Below are 19822 nucleotides of genomic sequence, written 5' to 3' on the forward strand. Positions count from 1 at the left end.
TGTACTGTATAAGTTATATACTAAAGCAGGGGTGTCGAACTCATTTTAGTTCAGGGGTCACATTCAGCTAAATTTGATCTGAAGTGGGCCGAACCAGCAAAATAATAACATAATAATATATAAATAATGTCAACTCCAAACTTTTCTCTATGTTTTAGAGAGCAAAAAGTAAATTTACATTATGAACAGGTTTACATCTACAAACTATCCTTTGAAAAGATGTGAATAACATGAACAAACTGAAAAAATAAGTGTCATTTTAACAATATTCTGCCTCAGTTTATCACTTACACATATACATTATAATTTACAGACCACGGTGGATCTACAAATACACCAAACATTTAATAACAGACAGAATATTGTTAAAATTGTACTTACTTCTCTTAAGACATTTCAGGTTGTTCATATTTGTTCAGGTTATTCACATTTTTTGCGAAATTATACTTTGTTTTAGTGTAAATACATGAAAATATTTACATTTACAAAGAGAAAAAATTGGAGTTGTCATTATTTATATGTTATTATGATAGTATTTTACTGGTCCTGCCCACTTGAGATTGAATTGGTCTGAATGTGGAACCTGAAATAAAAGGATTGTTAATATCTTAGTGTAATTTTTATATTTCACAAATTAATCCCAAGGGCCAGACTGGACCCTTTGGTGGGCCGGATTTGGCCCCCGGGCCAAATGTTTGACACCTGTGTACTAAAGAATGAGGTTTGAATAAGGTCGTCATTGCTGAAAAGCTACTGTATATATGTAAAAATAATAAAATAAGATGGAGAAGCTGTTAAAGCATTTTAAACATGCTCGTCAAGTTGTTAAAATCTGAAAATTTATAACCAATAGACCTATGAGTATTTATTTCTATCTAATTAAAAATATAATCTTTTCAGTTTAATTTTAATATTTTGCTGTCTTTATGAATACACAGTAATGACAATTCAATGTTTGTTCATATCTGTCTCATGCATTATTTTCCACCTCTTGAATATGCGACCATGTCTTTTCACAGCCTGTGATTGAAAAAATAGAATTGCTTGAGTACATTTATGTCAGACTAGATGTGATGATAGGAAAGTCAACAGCATAAGATGAACTGTTATAATAATACAGAAAACAGCAGAATAAGCTAAAAATAATATTGAAAAGAGAAGGAAAGCCTCAGTTATCTTGAGTTTAGCTTATGTAGAGTGTGTTTAGGGGTGGAATGGCCCACACCCCTAATGAGACACGATCTCATCCAGTTAAAAAAAAAACTTAACCCTTTCATGCATGAATTATAAGAACCTTAATCAAGATTTTTTTTTTTCCTGAGTGTTTTTATTCCTCTTTAGGCATGACAAAAAACAATGTGATTGATTTTTTTTTTTTTTTTTATATGAACCTATTTTTCATGGAGTTACAAAATGTCCACTTAGCTGGACGCCATGCGTTTAATTTTTGAAGCAAAGAAACATGCATTTACTGTCATACCGTGTGAAAACTATGAGATAAATGTTTTTTTTAATGTTGCTAATCTGATGTTTTCTCACATTTTGACATACTATAATAGCAGTTATTGTGCACTCAAAAAATATGCAAAAAACAACAAAACACAACAATTTTTTTTAAATTTTTTTTATGTTAATTACAGTCTAATAACAATTAGCATTTGATTTACACTCAAATCTGTTGCTACAGATCAGGTTACTCAAGAACTGCAAAGTTACAGTAACAGTATGAATGCAGTGTATTATGGGATGGTGCGTAAGTATCCACTGTGTTGGTTGATATACAACTAAAACAACAAAATTCATGAATATACAAGAGAACAGCCATAGAATAACTGTCCTCTGCAGTGACCGCTATGCATGAAAGGGTTAAAGAAGCTGAAGTAAGTATTTTACTGTGTACAACTTCTTCAGCCTTGATAACTAAAATGAAGAAACAGAAAGCATACTGCTATAATTTTGGTATAAATATAAAATTATGTTAAATACTGTATATGCATAAATCTAACTGCCAAAATTAATTTCAATAACAAAGCAGTAGATAGAGGGCAGTAATACACAGAGCTGTATCTAGTCTGTGTAAAATATAAAGAAGAAGAAGAAGAAGAAGCTGCCTCTGATTGGACAATTAGCTGCTGTTTTGATCATGTGACATCCAAGATGGCTTCCTGCAACGCGAACAAGGATGGTATGTCAGGTTTTTAAAACATATTTAAGGATTTAATTAGATCGTTTTGCCCTTGGATCAGTTTATTTGAGTGTAAATAAACTCCTCAGTCTAAAGTCAGTCTAAACAGGCCGAGATTTTTATACTGCAACACGGTTAAGCTACGACAGGTAGCAGGTAGCAGGCTAGGCTAACTGTTTTCATAGTAAAGTCTTAACAATTTATTTAACATATGAGTTTCAACAATACCATTAATAAGAAGTTATTTAGTGTAAATTTATGGAGTCATCTCACGCTCCATTTGTCATGGTGCGAAAATTAATGAGAAAACAGCGATAGACTATCTAGTAAGGTTATCGTGTTAAGAGAGCTTTTAATTTCCTCCTAAAAGTCGTTAAGAAGAGGAATAAATCATATGTACAGTTTAATTTATACAGCACATTAGACTGACATATGATTAAAAAAGGGTCAAGGTTACGTATTTTAAAATAAAAGCTTAAAAGTACATTTCTGCTTCTGACGTGTATTTCCTATTGTGACCCTAAATAATATTCAGTTTCAATCAAATATATTTTAATATCCATTTAACAGCTTTGTGTTAAGTAATTTAGATTTGTGAATGTCTAATTTCTCAAATAATATAAAAAACGAATGATAGTACATGTATTAACACTGTTGCCCATAAAGTTGTAATAAAATGTTTTTACATCTTACATCTGAAATGTGAGTTATTCTTGATAGATAAAGTGTAAATGGGACTCATTGTAATCATTGTACCTGTTCAAAGGTGATTATTCATGTGGAATAAAAACAGGAATGTGTCTGAATACAAAATTATTCCAAATTTATGGGCGACAGTGTATAAAATATTCAAAGTAAGGGGAAGCTGCTTTCCTTATTATAGTGTGACATTAAATATATTCATCGTGCTCTTTCCAAAAATGTTTACAAGAGGAGAAACAGATGAGATACATTTTTTGTTCAGTTTTGCAGAAGGTATTTTTATGATCAACATCCAAAAACTGTGAAACAAATATGTTAATAGGGTGTATGTTTAGCATTGGGGATGTCACGATATGAAAATTTCATATCACGGTTATTGTGACCAAAATTATCACCATTATCATTATTGTCATGGTATTGTTGAAATTATGCTCAAAATATTCGAAAAGTACAAATACACACACTGAAATAATTTAACCAAGTTGTATTTTGAAAAAACAACAACAAACAAACCAAATAAAATAATCGGCACAATGTACCTTCTGTTGCATAAACCTTCAAATATTAACCCTTAGTGGTCTAAGCCTATTTTGTCCGTTTTTCAGTAGTTTTGATTTGGCCTTTATACACTATATAAACAAATGTTTACTACACCCATGTTTGGGATCTTTTTTTTTTCAGCACAGCTTCATCTATATCATCTGTCTATTATTTTTTTCACTTTAACGTACTATAAAAACATAAAAGGACAAAAAACACAAAAAATATAAAATCCGATTTGAAAAATGTATATAATTTATTGCATAAATAACACACAGATGCTTAATGAACCTTTTCAAAGACTGTAAAAGTGAATATTGGTTCCAAATATTAGGTATATAAAATCAAAATTGTAATAAATTAAAACTATACTCAAATATTTGACATAAAAGCAGATCTTTACCTAGGCGTTTTTTCCCCTAAAAGTGCAGTAATCAAACACGGTTATCATAATAATTAGAATTTAAATGGTAATACTAATCGTCTGCAATTTTACGGTGGTTTATCGTTATGTCGGTAATTGTCACATCCCTATTTGGGATATTTGCATAAAAACAATGACAACTAACTTTCAGTAACTTGCTTGTCAGACTGTGTTATTTATCCAGCCTTGTGTCTCTGTCTCAGGTCAGGACAGTATTCTGGAGCCACTGTGTTTTCCTGAGCAGCAAGACGACTCCAGAGCTCCCAGTCTGCATCATCCCAGTTCAGAGCTGCTGGTGTGTCTGTTCTGCTCTGAGTCTGCCCCTCTACTGCAGAAAGATGTCCTCCTCAAACACCTGCTGATAGAGCACAAGCTGGTGATCGGAGATGTAAAACTCATTGCAGACCTTCCAGAGTAAGAACCTTGAACACATAAGTCATTAACATTAAAGATTGCATAGAATTTATCTAAATGGTTAATTAACATGTTACATCTGGGTAAAGTCAAGGGAAGGTTAGCATCTGGTCCAAAAAATTAAATTACAAAAATGTACACCAAACTTATATTTCTGAGTAGGTAATTACTTATATTTTCAGGAAAAGGTGTTTTGAAATAAGAAAAAATTTGTGAAAAAAAATTGAGGAGTTTTTTGATTGTGAATGTTTGGAAGGTGACAGTTTTCTGCTGTCATTCTGGGTTCATTTTATAAACTCATAAATAAACTAAATTTATTTCAAATACACTGATATTTGACTGTTATAGTATTTATGTCATATTCTAGACACAGAGTTTAAAATTAATAAATGCATATATCTATGCAAAATACATTTGAATATAATGTTAGTATTATTTGTTTGTTGTAAAATTGTAAAAAAAAAAAAAAAAAAAATGTATATGATATTGATAATTGAAATAATAAATGTTTCATTTGATATTTACTTTTGTTGTCCATCTGTGACGCTGCCATTTGTCATAACTCTTGCTATTTAGGTATGATAAAATATTTTTTTCCTCTAACCAATTATTAGGTTGTAAAATAGAGGGTTTAAAGTATACACTGAATAAATTTTAGGATGGAAATGTCATAGGAAATTCACTTTTGAGAACTTTGTAATTCTTGCAAAAACAGGCATTCATTTTTTTGTCCATCTGTGACGCAGTAGTTTTTGATATTTTTCATTTAAAAATATTTGAAACAAAATTTTCTCCTTTGAGTATGATTAAGATGGCATTTAGATCTTCCCAGTTATGTGTAATATTTGTCTTAAACTTGTCTCGTTCAAAAGTTATGAATCAAAATGTAGTGGGCTGTCCATCTGTGATGCCCTTGACCTCGCCCAGCTGCCAATTGACAGGTAAATTCAGAAAAGGTGTTCCAGTATAATGAACATGTCCTGTAAGTGTGCAACACCAGTAAGTCTAATAGGGAAATATACTCATATAGTATAAATGTACAAAACTAAGCTAAAGATGTGGGTAATAATTCCAATATACAGAGTGGGGAAGCAAAATTTACAATATTTTGAGGCAGGGATTGAAAGACAGTGTATGACCAATTAGTTTATTGAAAGTCATGAGAATTTATTTGCCACAAGAAAATTGACATAATAGAAAATGTTTTTATTCTATGTGTCCTCCTTCTTTCTCAATAACTGCCTTCACACGCTTCCTGAAACTTGCGCAAGTGTTCCTCAAATATTCGGGTGACAACTTCTCCCATTCTTCTTTAATAGTATCTTCCAGACTTTCTCGTAATAGTTTTGCTCATAGTCATTCTCTTCTTTACATTATAAACAGTCTTTATGGACACTCCAACTATTTTTGAAATCTCCTTTGGTGTGACGAGTGCATTCAGCAAATCACACACTCTTTGACGTTTGCTTTCCTGATTACTCATATGGGCAAAAGTTTCTGAAAAGGTATGGATAATAGTGTTAGGTATGATTATGACATCAATATATGTTTGGTTTCAAAACAATTGATGTAGTGCCTGCTGAGAAAAAACAACTAAATGTTCATTGTAAATTTTGCTTCCCCACCCTGTAGGCACATAAAGATACATGTACATAAAGGTGTATGAATATAGTTTATGCTACAGTATCCAAAAAAACAGTTTTGTAATATTGTCCTATGGTGTAAATAAAGTAGAAGCTGTGTAATTGCAATTGATACTAATGCAGTGAATAAGGTGGAAATAAATAATCTAATGTTGTGTCTAATATAAAGATCCACTATCATCAGTATTTAAAGACTGTCATACAGGATAAAGTGAAATAGAGACACATATGAAACAGGTATATTGTTGTATTTAGCAAAATAACAGCCTGCATAATGTCATAATTGATGTTAAATGAACCCTAAGTACTCATTAACAATAATATAAATATTAGAGAATTAATCATAATACTTGATATGTTATATTCAACCACACAGCCCATGTTTCACGAGGGTGTTATTATTATTGTACAAATGATCAATAAATAAACTTTATATCTGGTGTATCTGATGGTTCCTGTATATCACAGTTTATAACTAGCCTCCTCACAGTTTAATGTGTCCTCCATCATGTTAAAGGTAAAGGCTGCTGGTCTTTCAGTGATGTGTTTCCTCTCCTCCATCAGATATATGTTGTACTGGAAGGGCAGATTCCTGGAGCAGCCTGTCACAGATTTCTGCAGCGTGATAAAGACAAACTCCACCGGACCAGTCGGTGAGTAGAGACAAGATAATTATCAGTGACAAGGCACACACTACAGGGTATACAGCACCATAGGGGCAAAAACACAGAAGCACAATGCTGACGCAAATTTCCCCTCTTAATTTTTTGTTGAATTGCATAAATCTGTTGATAAACTCTGTGACTTGAGAGCTTAAGAGTCTGGTTTAGACCAGCTCTAAAATCTAAAGTGTCGTGAGATAACTTTTGTTAAGATTTGGTGCTATATAAATAAAATTTGAATTGATTTGATAAATGTCTTATGCATCATTTTATGTACAAATTCAATAAATTGCAAACAACTGGTGTCAGCACAAAAAAACCCACCCCTCGCACATATTTCACCCATTATAAGTAAACGGAAAGACTTTTAAAAATTGTAAAAAATTTGAAGTTTGACCTACTTTTCCCAAAATATAATCACATTTATTCTGAGTCACTGGCAATCTATAAACCCAATTTGGTATGAATTCAACCAATAGTTTTGCTGCTACAGACATTTAAAATTTTGCCCATTATAAGTAAATGGGATTTTTTTTTTTTTTTAATTCATAAAAAATTTTAAGTTTGATCTACTTTTCCCAAAATGTAATCAAATCTATTCTAGGTCGCTGGCAATCTATAAACCCAATTTGGTATGAATTCAACCAATAGTTTTGCTGCTAGAATGTTAACACACAAACAAAGAAACACACAAACAAAGAAACAAACAAACAGAACCAAAAACAGTATCCCTTGCCTTCCCTTCGGGGGGGTGGGGTAATAAAGCATGATTGGAATATGTGAATTTTGCAGTCACTGATCTACCGTTGTTCTGCTGCTAGGTAAAACTGCTAAAGTTGACCAAACCTAAACAAGTTGCAGAATGAAAAGTAAAATCACAAAACCCAAAATTATTATTATTATTATTTTTTTTTTTTTTACATATGACTGCTTAGTTTGACAATCCTTCTACCTCTGATTTATTCATAATCAGATTCAATATTACCCTAAACCTCTATAAAAATGTGACTAATATTAAATTAATCTGAAAAATGTTTTTCCTCTTCCTCAGAAAGGTTGTCTGCAAATATACAAAGTCTTTTACATGGATTGTGTTCCGTCCTTACAGAGAAACAGGAGGACTACTACCTACTGTGTGATGTTCTTCCAGAGGATCGGGTCCTCAGAGAAAAACTACAACAGAAACGACTGGTGAGCATTTCAGCACAAATTCTAACTTGTAACTCATCTCCCTCACTGAATTTACATACAGTAGTGGCTTTTATTTTTCATTTAAAATTGAGAATTGCTTTCCATAGGTATATATTTTTTTGGAAACTGCTTGACCCCCCTGGCCTTTGGTTTAGATGTGGATGTAACAGAGCAGACAGTCACTCCTCGATGACATTCATAGTGCTGCACTTCAGGCACTGCATGAAGTCGTTGTGTGACAGACATTTCTGACAGCAGGACCTTAAAATAAGTAATCCTCTCCAACCTCGCTGTAGAGTGTGTGAAATCTGGCTGGAGGGCCATTAGACACCCTGTGGAGGTGGGGCGCTGGAGCTTTGTTAGTGTCTCAATCTCTTGTCTGATCCGTGACATGGGTGTCACTGGAGCAGAGCATCAAAAAGCTGTGAAAAAGCTGAAAGCAGCTGAGGAAGCAGAAAAAAACAACACCTAGGACATTAGCAGGGGCGGCAAAGGGACACTGTTACTATTACTCCACCATTAAGGGGGTAGAGAAGATGAGTTTATTCATACAGATGCAAGAACAGGGTTCCTGCGGGGTCTTAAAAGTCTTGAGTTTACAAATCTGCATTTAAGTACTTAAAAAAGGTCTTAAAAAGGTATTTCATATGTTAGGTCTTAAGTTATGTTGCCATAAACTTGTAGGCTGTGTTGTTTAAATGTGTCTGTTAAATGTCCAAGCTGCAAAGAAAGTAACGTTAGTCGACTCAGTTCCACCCGTTCCAACCCGACAATTTATACTGAAATTAGGAACCAATTATTTCCAACTTTGCAGCCCCTGGTGAGAAACGATCACAGAACATTCAGCCCAACACACACACAGCCATTAGTCACACATGCATCGCCTGAGAAAGCTGACTTTGGGAAGGTTAAGGTATGGCTGGCAAGTGAAAGGAAGTGTAAATTTAATAATGCTCGGTTGGAGAAAAGATTATTCTTGACCTGGTTGACATGAGTTTTCCTAAATTCTAGGAGACACAGATTTTTGCCAGTACGGCCGTGAAATAGGCTGTAAAATGGGCATTAAGTTCTGTTCCAAGTAGTCTTAAAAAGGTCTTAAAAAGACTTACATTTTACTTGTAGAAACCTGTAGGAACCCTGAATAACTACATGACTACCACGCTTATAAAAACTCCCGCAGTTAAACACTAGACTCAAAGTATGATTTTCTGCCATTAATCAAAAAGGAATTTATGACTGAAATTCATGACTGAATTTGAATCCAGGCCTCAGTTTGTTAAAATGATCAAGCTCTAAGAATTTCTGCAAAAGCCAAGTGTCAGTCAGACGAGTGTTCTTTCTCTGTGGTGTGTTTCTGACTGTGTCAAACTCATTCAGGAGGAGATTTTGGAACAGCAGCAGAAAGAGCGAGACGACAGCAGCTTCCATCGACTCTGCATGTTCTGCAGCGAGGAGTTTACTGGCAACAGGTGGTGCACATGACAGACAGGGAAACAATAAACACACCTTCTGAATGTTAGAACGTTTAAAATTCCTTGTTCCCTGTTTTTATCTTAACATTATAACAGATAAAAGACAAAACATCAAAGATTATGCTGCACACAGGGCTGGGCGATATGGAAAAAAATCATATCACGATAATTTTTTTCATATCAGATGATATTGATATATATCACAATATAAATCAAATCACTATTTTTGTCAAGCTTAAATTTTCCGTTACTCACAAGTTAGTTGTGAAGACATCACAAGGTTATTTTTGATTTAAATATGATTTATTTTCCGTCAGAGGTTGAACATGGCAGATGTGCTGAAGAACATGATACAACTGGTTCAGATCAATAAAACAGATCCATATATTTAAAACTAAACTAAAAGTCTGACCAGCAGGCAAAAGCTTTGAAGTTTTTAAACAGAACACAAACAAAACAGACCATCTTCACCAAACAGTACCAAGGGTGTACATGTGGGGGTGCATTCCGTAACTACTGTAACTGGTGTAAAACTGAAAGTGAACCTTAACACGTTTTGAATGTCCAACTCTGGGCTTCTATGCCTCTGTTGTATGCCGGAACTCAAACGGTTTGCACCCTACTTTTCAGTAACCCTGTCGCCCGAGATCTTGGTTAAATTTCTTCCTGAGGGAACACTCATTACCTCCCACCAAGGTTATAATAGTTTTGGGTTTTTCATTATAGTTTACTTTTATTTAGTTATGAATTTTTTTTCTCTAATTCAGTTAGTTTTAATTCGCTTTTACAACAGGTTTGCTAGTTTTTATTAGTTTTTGTTATTTTCTAAATGCTTAGTGTTAGTTCAGTTTGAGTTTTTTCATATCTTTTATCCTCTTCACCGTCAAATCCAAATAAATCCCGTACAGGACTCTGCTGCTTTCTCCCACCTTTAGTCTCCATGTTTCCAGGTAGAGTGGGGACCAGAAGACGACTGGGAACCACAAGTGATGGACCGTTAAATATCATATGGTGCCAGCAGCTAAAATTGCTTGAGGAAAATAAACAAAGACGAAGATGAAAACTAAGGGAATTGTATCCATAATTTTTATACGTCTTAGTTAGTTTTGTAAGCACACAATTCAGTTTCAGTTAGTTATCGTTTTTTCTTTTAATTATAGTTTTTATTTATTTCAGTTAACGAAAATGTTTTTACAATTCTAGTTTTCATCATTTTGTTAGTTTTCGTTAAGGATAATAACCTTGCCTTCCACCGCAGCCCAAACATTAGTGTGTGTGCTGCGGCTGCTCTTACACCTGTGCTGTGTGCGTCAACCTAACTTTCCATGGCCATAGCGTGATTGGTCTGTTGCGGCGCTACTTAATTATGATTGGCTCTTCTTATGTCTGTCAAAACATGGACGAATGAATTGTATCGAAATTGTATCGAGCATGTCTCATATTTCTATCGAGGTACAGTTATTTCACGATATATATTGTTATCATTTTATTGCCCAGCCCTAACTGCATAACATTAAGTGTTCATTGCAGTGTTTCAAATATGAAACAGTGTATGAGGTTTTGTGTGTTTAGACATTTTAGAGCTCAGGTGTCAAACAAGCGGCCTGGGGGCCAAATTCGGCCTGCCAAAGGGTCCAGTCTGACCCACGGGATGAATTTGTGAAATGCAAAAATTACACTGAAGATATTAACTGAATGGTGTCAAAATCATTTTAATTCAGGTTCCACATACAGACACATACAGTCCAATTAGATTTCAAGTGGGTCATACCAGTAAAATATTATCATTATAACCTATAAATTATGACAACCCCAAATTCTCTGTTTTTTGGTGTAAAAAGGTAAAATTACATGAAAATGTTTACATTGCCAAATTATACTTTTTACAAAAAATGTGAATAACCTGAACAAATATGAACAAACGGAAATGTCTAAAGAAAAGTAAACGCAATTTTACCAATATTCTTCCTGTTACTAAATGTTTTGTGCGATTGTAATGCACATGTGTAAATTATAAACTGATAAACCGAGGCATAATATTGTTAAAAATTGCACTTGTTTTTCTGAAGATAATTCAAGTTGTTTGTGTTATTCAGATTTTTAGGGAAACTTTGGAGATGTACAGGGTGGGGAAGCAAAATTTACAATGAACATTTAGTTGTTTTTTCTCAGCAGGCACTACGTCAGTTGTTTTGAAACCAAACATATATTGATGTCATAATCATACCTAACACTATTATCCATACCTTTTCAGAAACTTTTGCCCATATGAGTAATCAGGAAAGCAAACGTCAAAGAGTGTGTGATTTGCTGAATGCACTCGTCACACCAAAGGAGATTTCAAAAATAGTTGGAGTGTCCATAAAGACTGTTTATAATGTAAAGAAGAGAATGACTATGAGCAAAACTATTACGAGAAAGTCTGGAAGATACTATTAAAGAAGAATGGGAGAAGTTGTCACCCGAATATTTGAGGAACACTTGCGCAAGTTTCAGGAAGCGTGTGAAGGCAGTTACTGAGAAAGAAGGAGGACACATAGAATAAAAACACTTTCTATTATGTAAATTTTCTTGTGGCAAATAAATTCTCATGACTTTCAATAAACTAATTGGTCATACACTGTCTTTCAATCCCTGCCTCAAAATATTGTAAATTTTGCTTCCCCACCCTGTAGACCTGATCACAATATAATTTTACTTTTTTCACTGGTATTATTTTACTGGTCTGGCCCACTTGAGATCAAATTGGGGTGAATGCGGCCCCTGAACTAAAATGAGTTTGACACCCCTGTTTTAGAAGGTTTGTCTTCATCTCAAAGAGACGTCATCATGTTTTCAGGTCATCGCTGTTGAACCACATGGCCAGAGAACACTCCTTTAGCATCGGACTACCCGACAATATCGTCTACTGCAACCAGTTCCTTGACACGCTGCAGCACAAACTGGACAAGTAAGAGTCTAAAAAGTCGATCTCAGGTTTGACATTATAACCAGTAATGAATGATTAAGAACTTGGGCTGTTTGAAGGGCTCCTCTAACGCCGTCCAAACAGAACTTCAAAGTTAGGTCAGGTTAAAAAGTATCAAATCATGTTTGATCTTTACAGAGAGGCTTTTTCCAACTTTCATTACTGATTCCCTCTCTGCAGCCTGCAGTGTTTGTACTGTGAAAAAACATTTCGAGATAAAACTACATTAAAGGATCACATGAGGAAGAAAGCTCACCGCCGCATCAATGCCAACAACCGAGAGTACGACCGCTTCTACGTCATCAACTATCTGGTAAAACTTTTAACGCTCCAAGCTAAAATACTTTGTCTGAATCTTCTTCTTTTGCATCGTTGAATCTATAGGATTGTCAAACATGAAGACTTTATTTGAAGTTTCAGTCAGTAAAAGACTTTGGGTTCAGGCAAGCACTAACCTCAAGCAGTGACAAATTATTGAGCTACTTTCTATCATTAAATCCTCAAGTGTATCTTTTGACCTTCTCGGCAGGAGCTGGGGAAGACGTGGGAGGAGGTGCAGAGCGAGGATGACCGTGAGCTGGTGGACGATAATGATGAGTAAGTATCCTCAACAGAAACCAAACCAAAAGAAGAAATCTGATAAAGAATCTGCTTCTGTTTGGTTCCATTATACATCTCCTCACCTCATAACTATTACTCTATTGCACTGCTGCTGCTACTGTAAATAGATTGACATGTACACTTCATATTCTGTTACAGTTTATTCTAAATACCCTTTTTTTATTCTCATTCTTAATGTCTTTTTACCTTCTTTTTTTTTTTTTTTTTTAAATACGTGGCATTACCATTCAAGCCTGAGTGCCCCCCAGTTGGATTGTTGTGTGAAACTCTCTAATTTTGTTCTGCTTCACTTTATTAGAGTCAGCCTTTGCAGAGAGATGTTTGGTAGAGGTTTAGAGCTGCAGCTGGATCATTCCAAAGGGATAATTATCTTGAAAGTGCTTTTTTTTTTTTTTTTTTGGGCGAACCTGAAACTTTTTCATTTGCGCTGTGTGCCATTTTCATTTCCTCTTAACCTGTAACATATATACTGATATTTACACATCTGAACAGATCTCACAAGTAGGGCTGAACGATATGGACAACATTTCATATCTCGATATTCATGACAGATATCTCGATATCGATACGATATGACTACGGGTTCGGTGAAAATCAAGCATTTTTCAGAAAAATACAAACATCATAATACAAAAGAATGTGGAAAGTGCAGTTTTATTTATGTTTGTTGTGCTACCTTGCTTTGTCGCAATTTTCGCCAAGCACGATTTGCACAACACCTGGCTCTGGTTCACATCGTCCTTTTTAAATCCAAAATACCTCCAAATAATGGAGGATGATTTATGTTTTGGCACCAAATCAGATTCTGCACCACCACCGGCTGCATTATCTTCCGCACTCATGTCACTTTTTTTTCTTACTTTTTAATTCCCCCGCTGTGGATGTAGTGTGTGTGTGTGTGTGTGTCAGTCTCCATCTCTGTCTCCCTCAGTCCTGCCCTCATATGTTTGTCATTGGTTAGCTTCAGCTGTCGATCCACAGCAAGCATGAAATAAGATCTGTGGTTGGTTGGCTTTAGCGGTGCATTCAAGGGCAATCGTAAAAATGAAATTTGTTGTGACTTCCAGAGCTGTACATGCAGGGCGAGCGCAGGGGAAATCTATATTGTTTATATCGTTGCTTTTTCGATATTAATATCTTAAATGGTCATATTTAGCTATAGATACGATAACGATATATCTGTCAGCCTACTCACAAGTGTTCCCTTTATTATGCCACCAGAATTATTCAAATATACCTTGTGGTTGCAGAGATATACTCTTTTCATTATGTGTATGCAGTTCTTGAGCAGAGGCCTAAAAAATAGGTCTGTTTTTATAGAGTTAACAAGATGAGAGAAACTGTATGTCTATTCTCTGTATGTCTTGTGCATGTAGTGAATTGACGCTAAAAAAAGTCTTTGAATCTTTAAATCATTCTGGGGTCGTACCTCTAAGCTGAATGCGTTTTCTGTCAACCGCTGATTACTTCAGCCGATCTGAAAAAGCACAGACTCTGTTATGACTCAACATTTTGTCCTTGACATCTAGAATATATCCAGTGTTCTGACCTCATTTTTAGGTCCTCTCATGTGTGCAGCTGAGGCGCCTGCTCTGATCTGTATAATATCTTCTGTATTCTCCACAGTGACTGGTCCGACTGGCAGGCTCATCCTGTCTCTGCTGTGTGTCTGTTCTGCGATCATCAGTCAGAGACAATGGACCAGATCTACACACACATGAAAGTACGCAGGAACTCTAACATTAACATTAAAATCGCAGTGATTAAATTAACTGAGGTGAAATTTGGTCGTGATTCTACAGGATGACTTTAATAACTGCTGTAAGATCAGGTCAGATTGTGAATGTGGTAAATGTGGCTTGGTCACGCTGTTTAGTTATGTTGTCTTTTGTTTTGTTTGTTTTAGGAAGCTCATGGGTTTGATCTTCATAAGCTGAGAACTGAACTCAGTAAGTACAATTGCATTAAAAAAAATGGTGAAATGTATTAAAAAAAGGTATTAAATTTGACATAGTAGATCTTAAGTTATGTTGCCATAACCTTGTTTGCTGTATTGTTTTTAAATGTGTCTATTAAATGTACAAGCTGCAAAGGAAGTAATGTTATGGTACATTCAGACAGCAGGTCTTAATGCATGATTTGGATTTTTTGGTGAAATCCAATTTTTTTTCTGTGCTTGTTCACATTACACTTTAAATGTGACTTCTATCAGTTTTGAGTATGAACTGAATGTGACCCTGAAGTGACCCACATGCACAAAAGAGGTCCTGACGTAATATGTGACCACGCAGGCACACACTGTGTTTACGGAAGCATCTTGTCTCGGCACACAATTGTGACATTTGTCGCATTTTAATGACATAAAGGTCAGATAAATGCAACCTGGCTGGTCAGACTGACGTCGCATTGCAAAATATCAGAAACGTATCAGATATAGGACCACATATAAAAATGGCTTCGGTCGGATTTGAAAAAAATGGATTTGTGCCGTTCAAACTGTCTTTAACAGATTGGATACAGGTCACACATGGGCAAAAAAATCGGATTTGGGCCACATTTGCCTGCAGTCTGAACGTAGCCATCGTTGACTCAATTCCACCCGTTCCAACCCAACAATTTGTTTTGAAATTAGGAACCAGTTATCCCTAAATGTGCAGCCCCCAGTGAGAAATGACTTGGAAGGGTGGGAATCAAGCGTTGGAGTAAATAAATTCATTTTCCTAAATTCTAGGAGTCAAGACTTTTTGCCAGTACGGCTGTAAAATGGGCATTAAATTCTGTTCCAAGTAGTCTTAAAAAGGTCTTAAAAAGTCTAAAATCGAACTTGTAGAAACTTGTAGGAACCCTGAAAATGCACCTGTTGATTTGTAAGAAATACATTTTTTAATGCTCTTATCTGAAAATAACAAGTTAGTTAATTAAGTATAAGGCTTATTTATCTCTTTTTGAGACAAGGAAATAATTTACAATGAAAAAATGACTGGTTTTCTTAACCCTGGTGTGGTGTTCAGAGTTTTGTTATACAACCAGTGTTCTTGGGTGTAGTGGACACGCTGCATTTGTGGGTTTTTAATTCAACACTATCAAACAATTTTAAAATACTCAACAGATGTTTACCTTATTCCAATTACAAGCAACATACAAAGCATACATGTTTAATATTTGATCACATTTGTGAATTAAAGTGCTACTCGTTTTTAGTTTTTTTTTAATAAAATGTAATATAATCAAGATATGAGAGGGAAAAAAAATCATTAAAAAATAATTACTCATCATTTTTCTTTTAATAAAAATTGAAAATGGGTCCCACAGACCCAAACACCATACAAGGGTTATTATGGAGAATTCAAAAGATGAGAGTGTGGTTTATTTGATCACAGAATATCACCCACCAGGATCACTGTCACAAATTTTATATCAGGCAGATACAGTGCAGTGTTTCTATCTGTTATAGTCAATTTTATGTGAAGTCTGATGCAATGATCAGCTCAAATCAGCCCCTACCATTATCAAGATGGCAACTCTGCATTCTGGCATCACACTCCTGATCTGTGATGGATATTATCAGTAATAAGAGGAAACTGGCCTTTTGTTTTCTCAAGATAATGGCTTGATTATTTCATTACCTCAAAATAATGGCAGTTGTCCTTATGGTCTGCACACGCTCATATTAACCTCCTCTTCTACAGATCTGCGGTTCTACCAGCAGGTCAAACTGGTCAACTTCATCCGCCGGCAGATCCACCAAAGCCGCTGCTATGGTTGCCAGGAAAAGTTCGACTCAAGAGCTGACGTCCTACAGCACATCATGACCGAAGACCATGTGATGAAGCTGCCAGGGATGTCGACCTGGGACCAACCACAGTGAGTCCATCAGATGAGGTGTCATTTTGGAGGTTTTCCTGCAGTGATGCCAGTGAGGGATGCAACACTCTGATTCTGATTTAACTTTCAGGGGGCATCAGTTCTTTAACTGTGTGTGTCGACATCTGCTTCTCATATCTCAATCTTCATTTTGAGAAGTCATTTGTCACTTCATGTGATGACATTTCTGACAAAATATAAACATGAACATAAAAAATCTGATGCCAGCTATAGACAATAATCCATTCATCTTGGTTGAAATCCCAGAAATCCCACTACACAACCTGCCAAGAATGATGATTTTAAGTTGTTAAAGGAATGAAATTTTTAAATGGAATTATGCATTTTCAAACATCTCCCTGTGGTCTACATAAACTGTAAATGCTATGCTTGGGTCTGAATTCTTCATTAATTCAGCTCCACAGGTCCATCTTCAACTATATTTCTGAGTAATGACACCAGAAAGGTCGTTTGGAGCACTGGCCCTTTAAATGCAAATGAGCCACTTCATGCCCCACCCCCTCCAGGTTGTTGGCTGTGGTGCTCTGTCCCATTCACCCAACAACTGAACATTTTAGGTAATCGGCTCAAAGTTTGGACATATTTTCAGTTTTTACTACAACCGCTGCTGCTGATAAACAATTATGGTGTACTCGGAGAAATAGTCGTCGGGAGTCTTGACCTTATGTGTGCAAATGTTGTGATGTAACTAGTTAAAAAATGCAACAAATTAAGCAGGAATTAAAACAGGTGCAGAAATCCACTCAATTTTTGCCAAAATGAATATAAGGATAGCTTTGCAGCACCTGGAGGGTTCAAATTCAAACATTCATACTGAAAATATGTCCAAACTTCAAGCCAATTACCTAAAATGTTCTGAAGCTATTAGGGTTCCTAAATACACAAATAAATGTACCAAAAACTAATAACAGTGGGTTTAGCAAAATATGACCCCTGTAAGTAATAGTAAGTAGTTCAGTGTCAGATACCTGTGCATCTGTACACACAGTGCAAATAGGAGCTGATAACAGCTAATTAGTAGGATTAATGAAATATCAACTAATAATTAATTAAAGAATAAATAAAAGGAAGAATAACAACAGGTCTGTCAAAATGCAAATCTTATTTTGTTTTGTAAAGAAGCTGTTTCTACTGAGAAATTTGTGTACATACATACAATCAGAAAAACTCACTTTATATTACAAACACCAGCCCCACGATATGTACTGAATACTACTGTACAGCTGTCATGTAAACAGAACCCACAGTTTTCATCAAATGCCTGTCTAAAACAAACAGTACATTTGCTACAAGCCTTTAACACACAGGTCTTGGTCTTAACACCTCTGTCTTCAATCTCTTTAGGTATTATTTCCCCACATATGAGAACGACGCTCTGCTTTGTACACTATCGGACAGTGATGATGATGAAGAAGATGAGAAAAGTCACAGTGATGGTATCCCGGTCATTGCAGAGGACATTTCCAACCTTAGAGCACTAAAGCAGACAAGTGTCCTTAACCAGCTGTTGAAGAACAGAAGCACATGATGATCAGATGTGGACAGTTTAAGACGCTGCTGGACTTTTTTTTACAGAGACTGATTGTGATCTATGCATTACAGCATCTGTCAGGAGCACACATGGACTGAATAATGATTTTTATTAAATGCTCTGCAGAATAGTTAAACCAATAATGACATTATTCAGGTAAACCTGCACTTTAAATGCCATCATTTCAGAGGAACAGATTGAGCTGTAGATTGTTCATGTCCAGTAATTCAAGCTTTGTTGATCCAGTGGTAGTTTACAGCAAGTAAAGAGGAAATTAAACATCTGCTCTTCTCTCGTATGAATTTTATTAATTTATGTAAAAAAAAAAAAGGTTTTGTTGTGGACTTTCTGAAACTTAGTGAAACTTGATGACCGCTGATTATAGATCATTATAGATCCTGTTGAGCACTAAAGCCCTGAGCTGTGAAGCATCACACTGAAGATGCCAGGGAATAAAGAAAAACTATCTCTTATATAGTATGTCTGAAACCTGATCCAGCTTTAGTTTGTCGTCTACTTGGCGGTCTTGTTGTTTTTGGTCGGTACGATGTTCTGCGTTGCTTTGCCAAGTGAAACCTGACGAATGCTGGAGCCAAACTGCAGCGTGCTCAGCGTTTCTGACACATCCTCCATGTGTGGACTCACATTCACAAAAACACAGCACTGCAAACAAAATAAAAATAACATTAAAAATATCTAAAGCTTACAGTGACTATTAATGTATCAAATTTTAATGATTTATGGATGGTTATTCAACTAAAAATACTAAAATGTGACAAATGACTAGAATAGAATAGAATAGAATAGAATAGAATAGAATAGAATAGGCTTTATTGTGATTACACAGGTTGTGCCATGAAATTGCAGGTGGTCTCTGACAATGATAGTGCACTTACAACTAATAACATGTGAAAATACAGACACAGTCGTGGAAAAAATGATTAGACCACCCTTGTTTTCTTCAATTTCTTGTTCATTTTAATGCCTGGTACAACTAAAGGGACATTTGTTTGGACAAATATAATGATAACAACAAAAATAGCCCATAAGAGTTTAATTTCAGAGCTGATATCTTTCCATTTTCCATGTTTTCTTGATAATAACCCAAATCACTTCAGTTCTTACATCAATATCTATGGCATTGTACTGATAAAAACAGTGCTTTTAGGCATTCCATGTTTTCTTTTCTGTCTGTTTTAGTCACATGATACACACAGGAGTTAGTACTTGATTGCATAACTGTTGTTTTTGATGACTTTTGATGGTCTAATAATTTTTCTGTATATTAAAAAATATAAAATAGTATGCGATAGAAATATGTGTAAATTAGAGATATACTGTACGACAAGGTAAACCTAAAAATATATATATACAGTACAGGCCAAAAGTTTGGACACACCTTCTCATTCTTCGCATTTTCTTTATTTTCATGACTATTTACATTGTAGATTCTCACTGAAGGCATCAAAACTATGAATGAACACATGTGGAATTATGTACTTAACAAAAAAGTGTGAAATAACTGAAAACATCTCTTATATTCTAGTTTCTTCAAAGTAGCCACCCTTAGCTCTGATGACTGCT

The 19822-nt window shown here is 35.2% G+C and overlaps 1 protein-coding gene across 1 annotated transcript; it reads left to right on the top strand.

The window, feature by feature from the left end:
* The first annotated feature begins 2151 nt into the window (after positions 1-2151).
* On the top strand, positions 2152-18919 carry znf277 (zinc finger protein 277). The gene is made up of 12 exons (XM_030137442.1): positions 2152-2185; positions 4055-4265; positions 6473-6561; positions 7679-7761; positions 9139-9230; positions 12073-12183; positions 12382-12514; positions 12731-12798; positions 14449-14545; positions 14729-14771; positions 16512-16686; positions 18052-18919. Exons 1-12 carry the CDS (start codon positions 2158-2160, stop codon positions 18233-18235), a joined length of 1314 nt encoding a protein of 437 aa, XP_029993302.1. The 5' UTR covers positions 2152-2157; the 3' UTR covers positions 18236-18919.
* Positions 18920-19822: the final 903 nt, after the last annotated feature.

The sequence above is a fragment of the Sphaeramia orbicularis genome, chromosome 6 (genome assembly GCF_902148855.1).
Source record: "Sphaeramia orbicularis chromosome 6, fSphaOr1.1, whole genome shotgun sequence".
Taxonomy (NCBI): domain Eukaryota; kingdom Metazoa; phylum Chordata; class Actinopteri; order Kurtiformes; family Apogonidae; genus Sphaeramia; species Sphaeramia orbicularis.

Excerpts from the sequence above, each read along its gene's own strand:
- znf277 (XM_030137442.1), top strand. The coding sequence starts at position 2,158 with ATGGCTTCCTGCAACGCGAACAAGGATG. Across the intron at positions 4,266-6,472 it reads CTCATTGCAGACCTTCCAGA|ATATATGTTGTACTGGAAGG; the intron begins GTAAGAACCTTG and ends CTCCTCCATCAG. Across the intron at positions 9,231-12,072 it reads GAGGAGTTTACTGGCAACAG|GTCATCGCTGTTGAACCACA; the intron begins GTGGTGCACATG and ends TCATGTTTTCAG.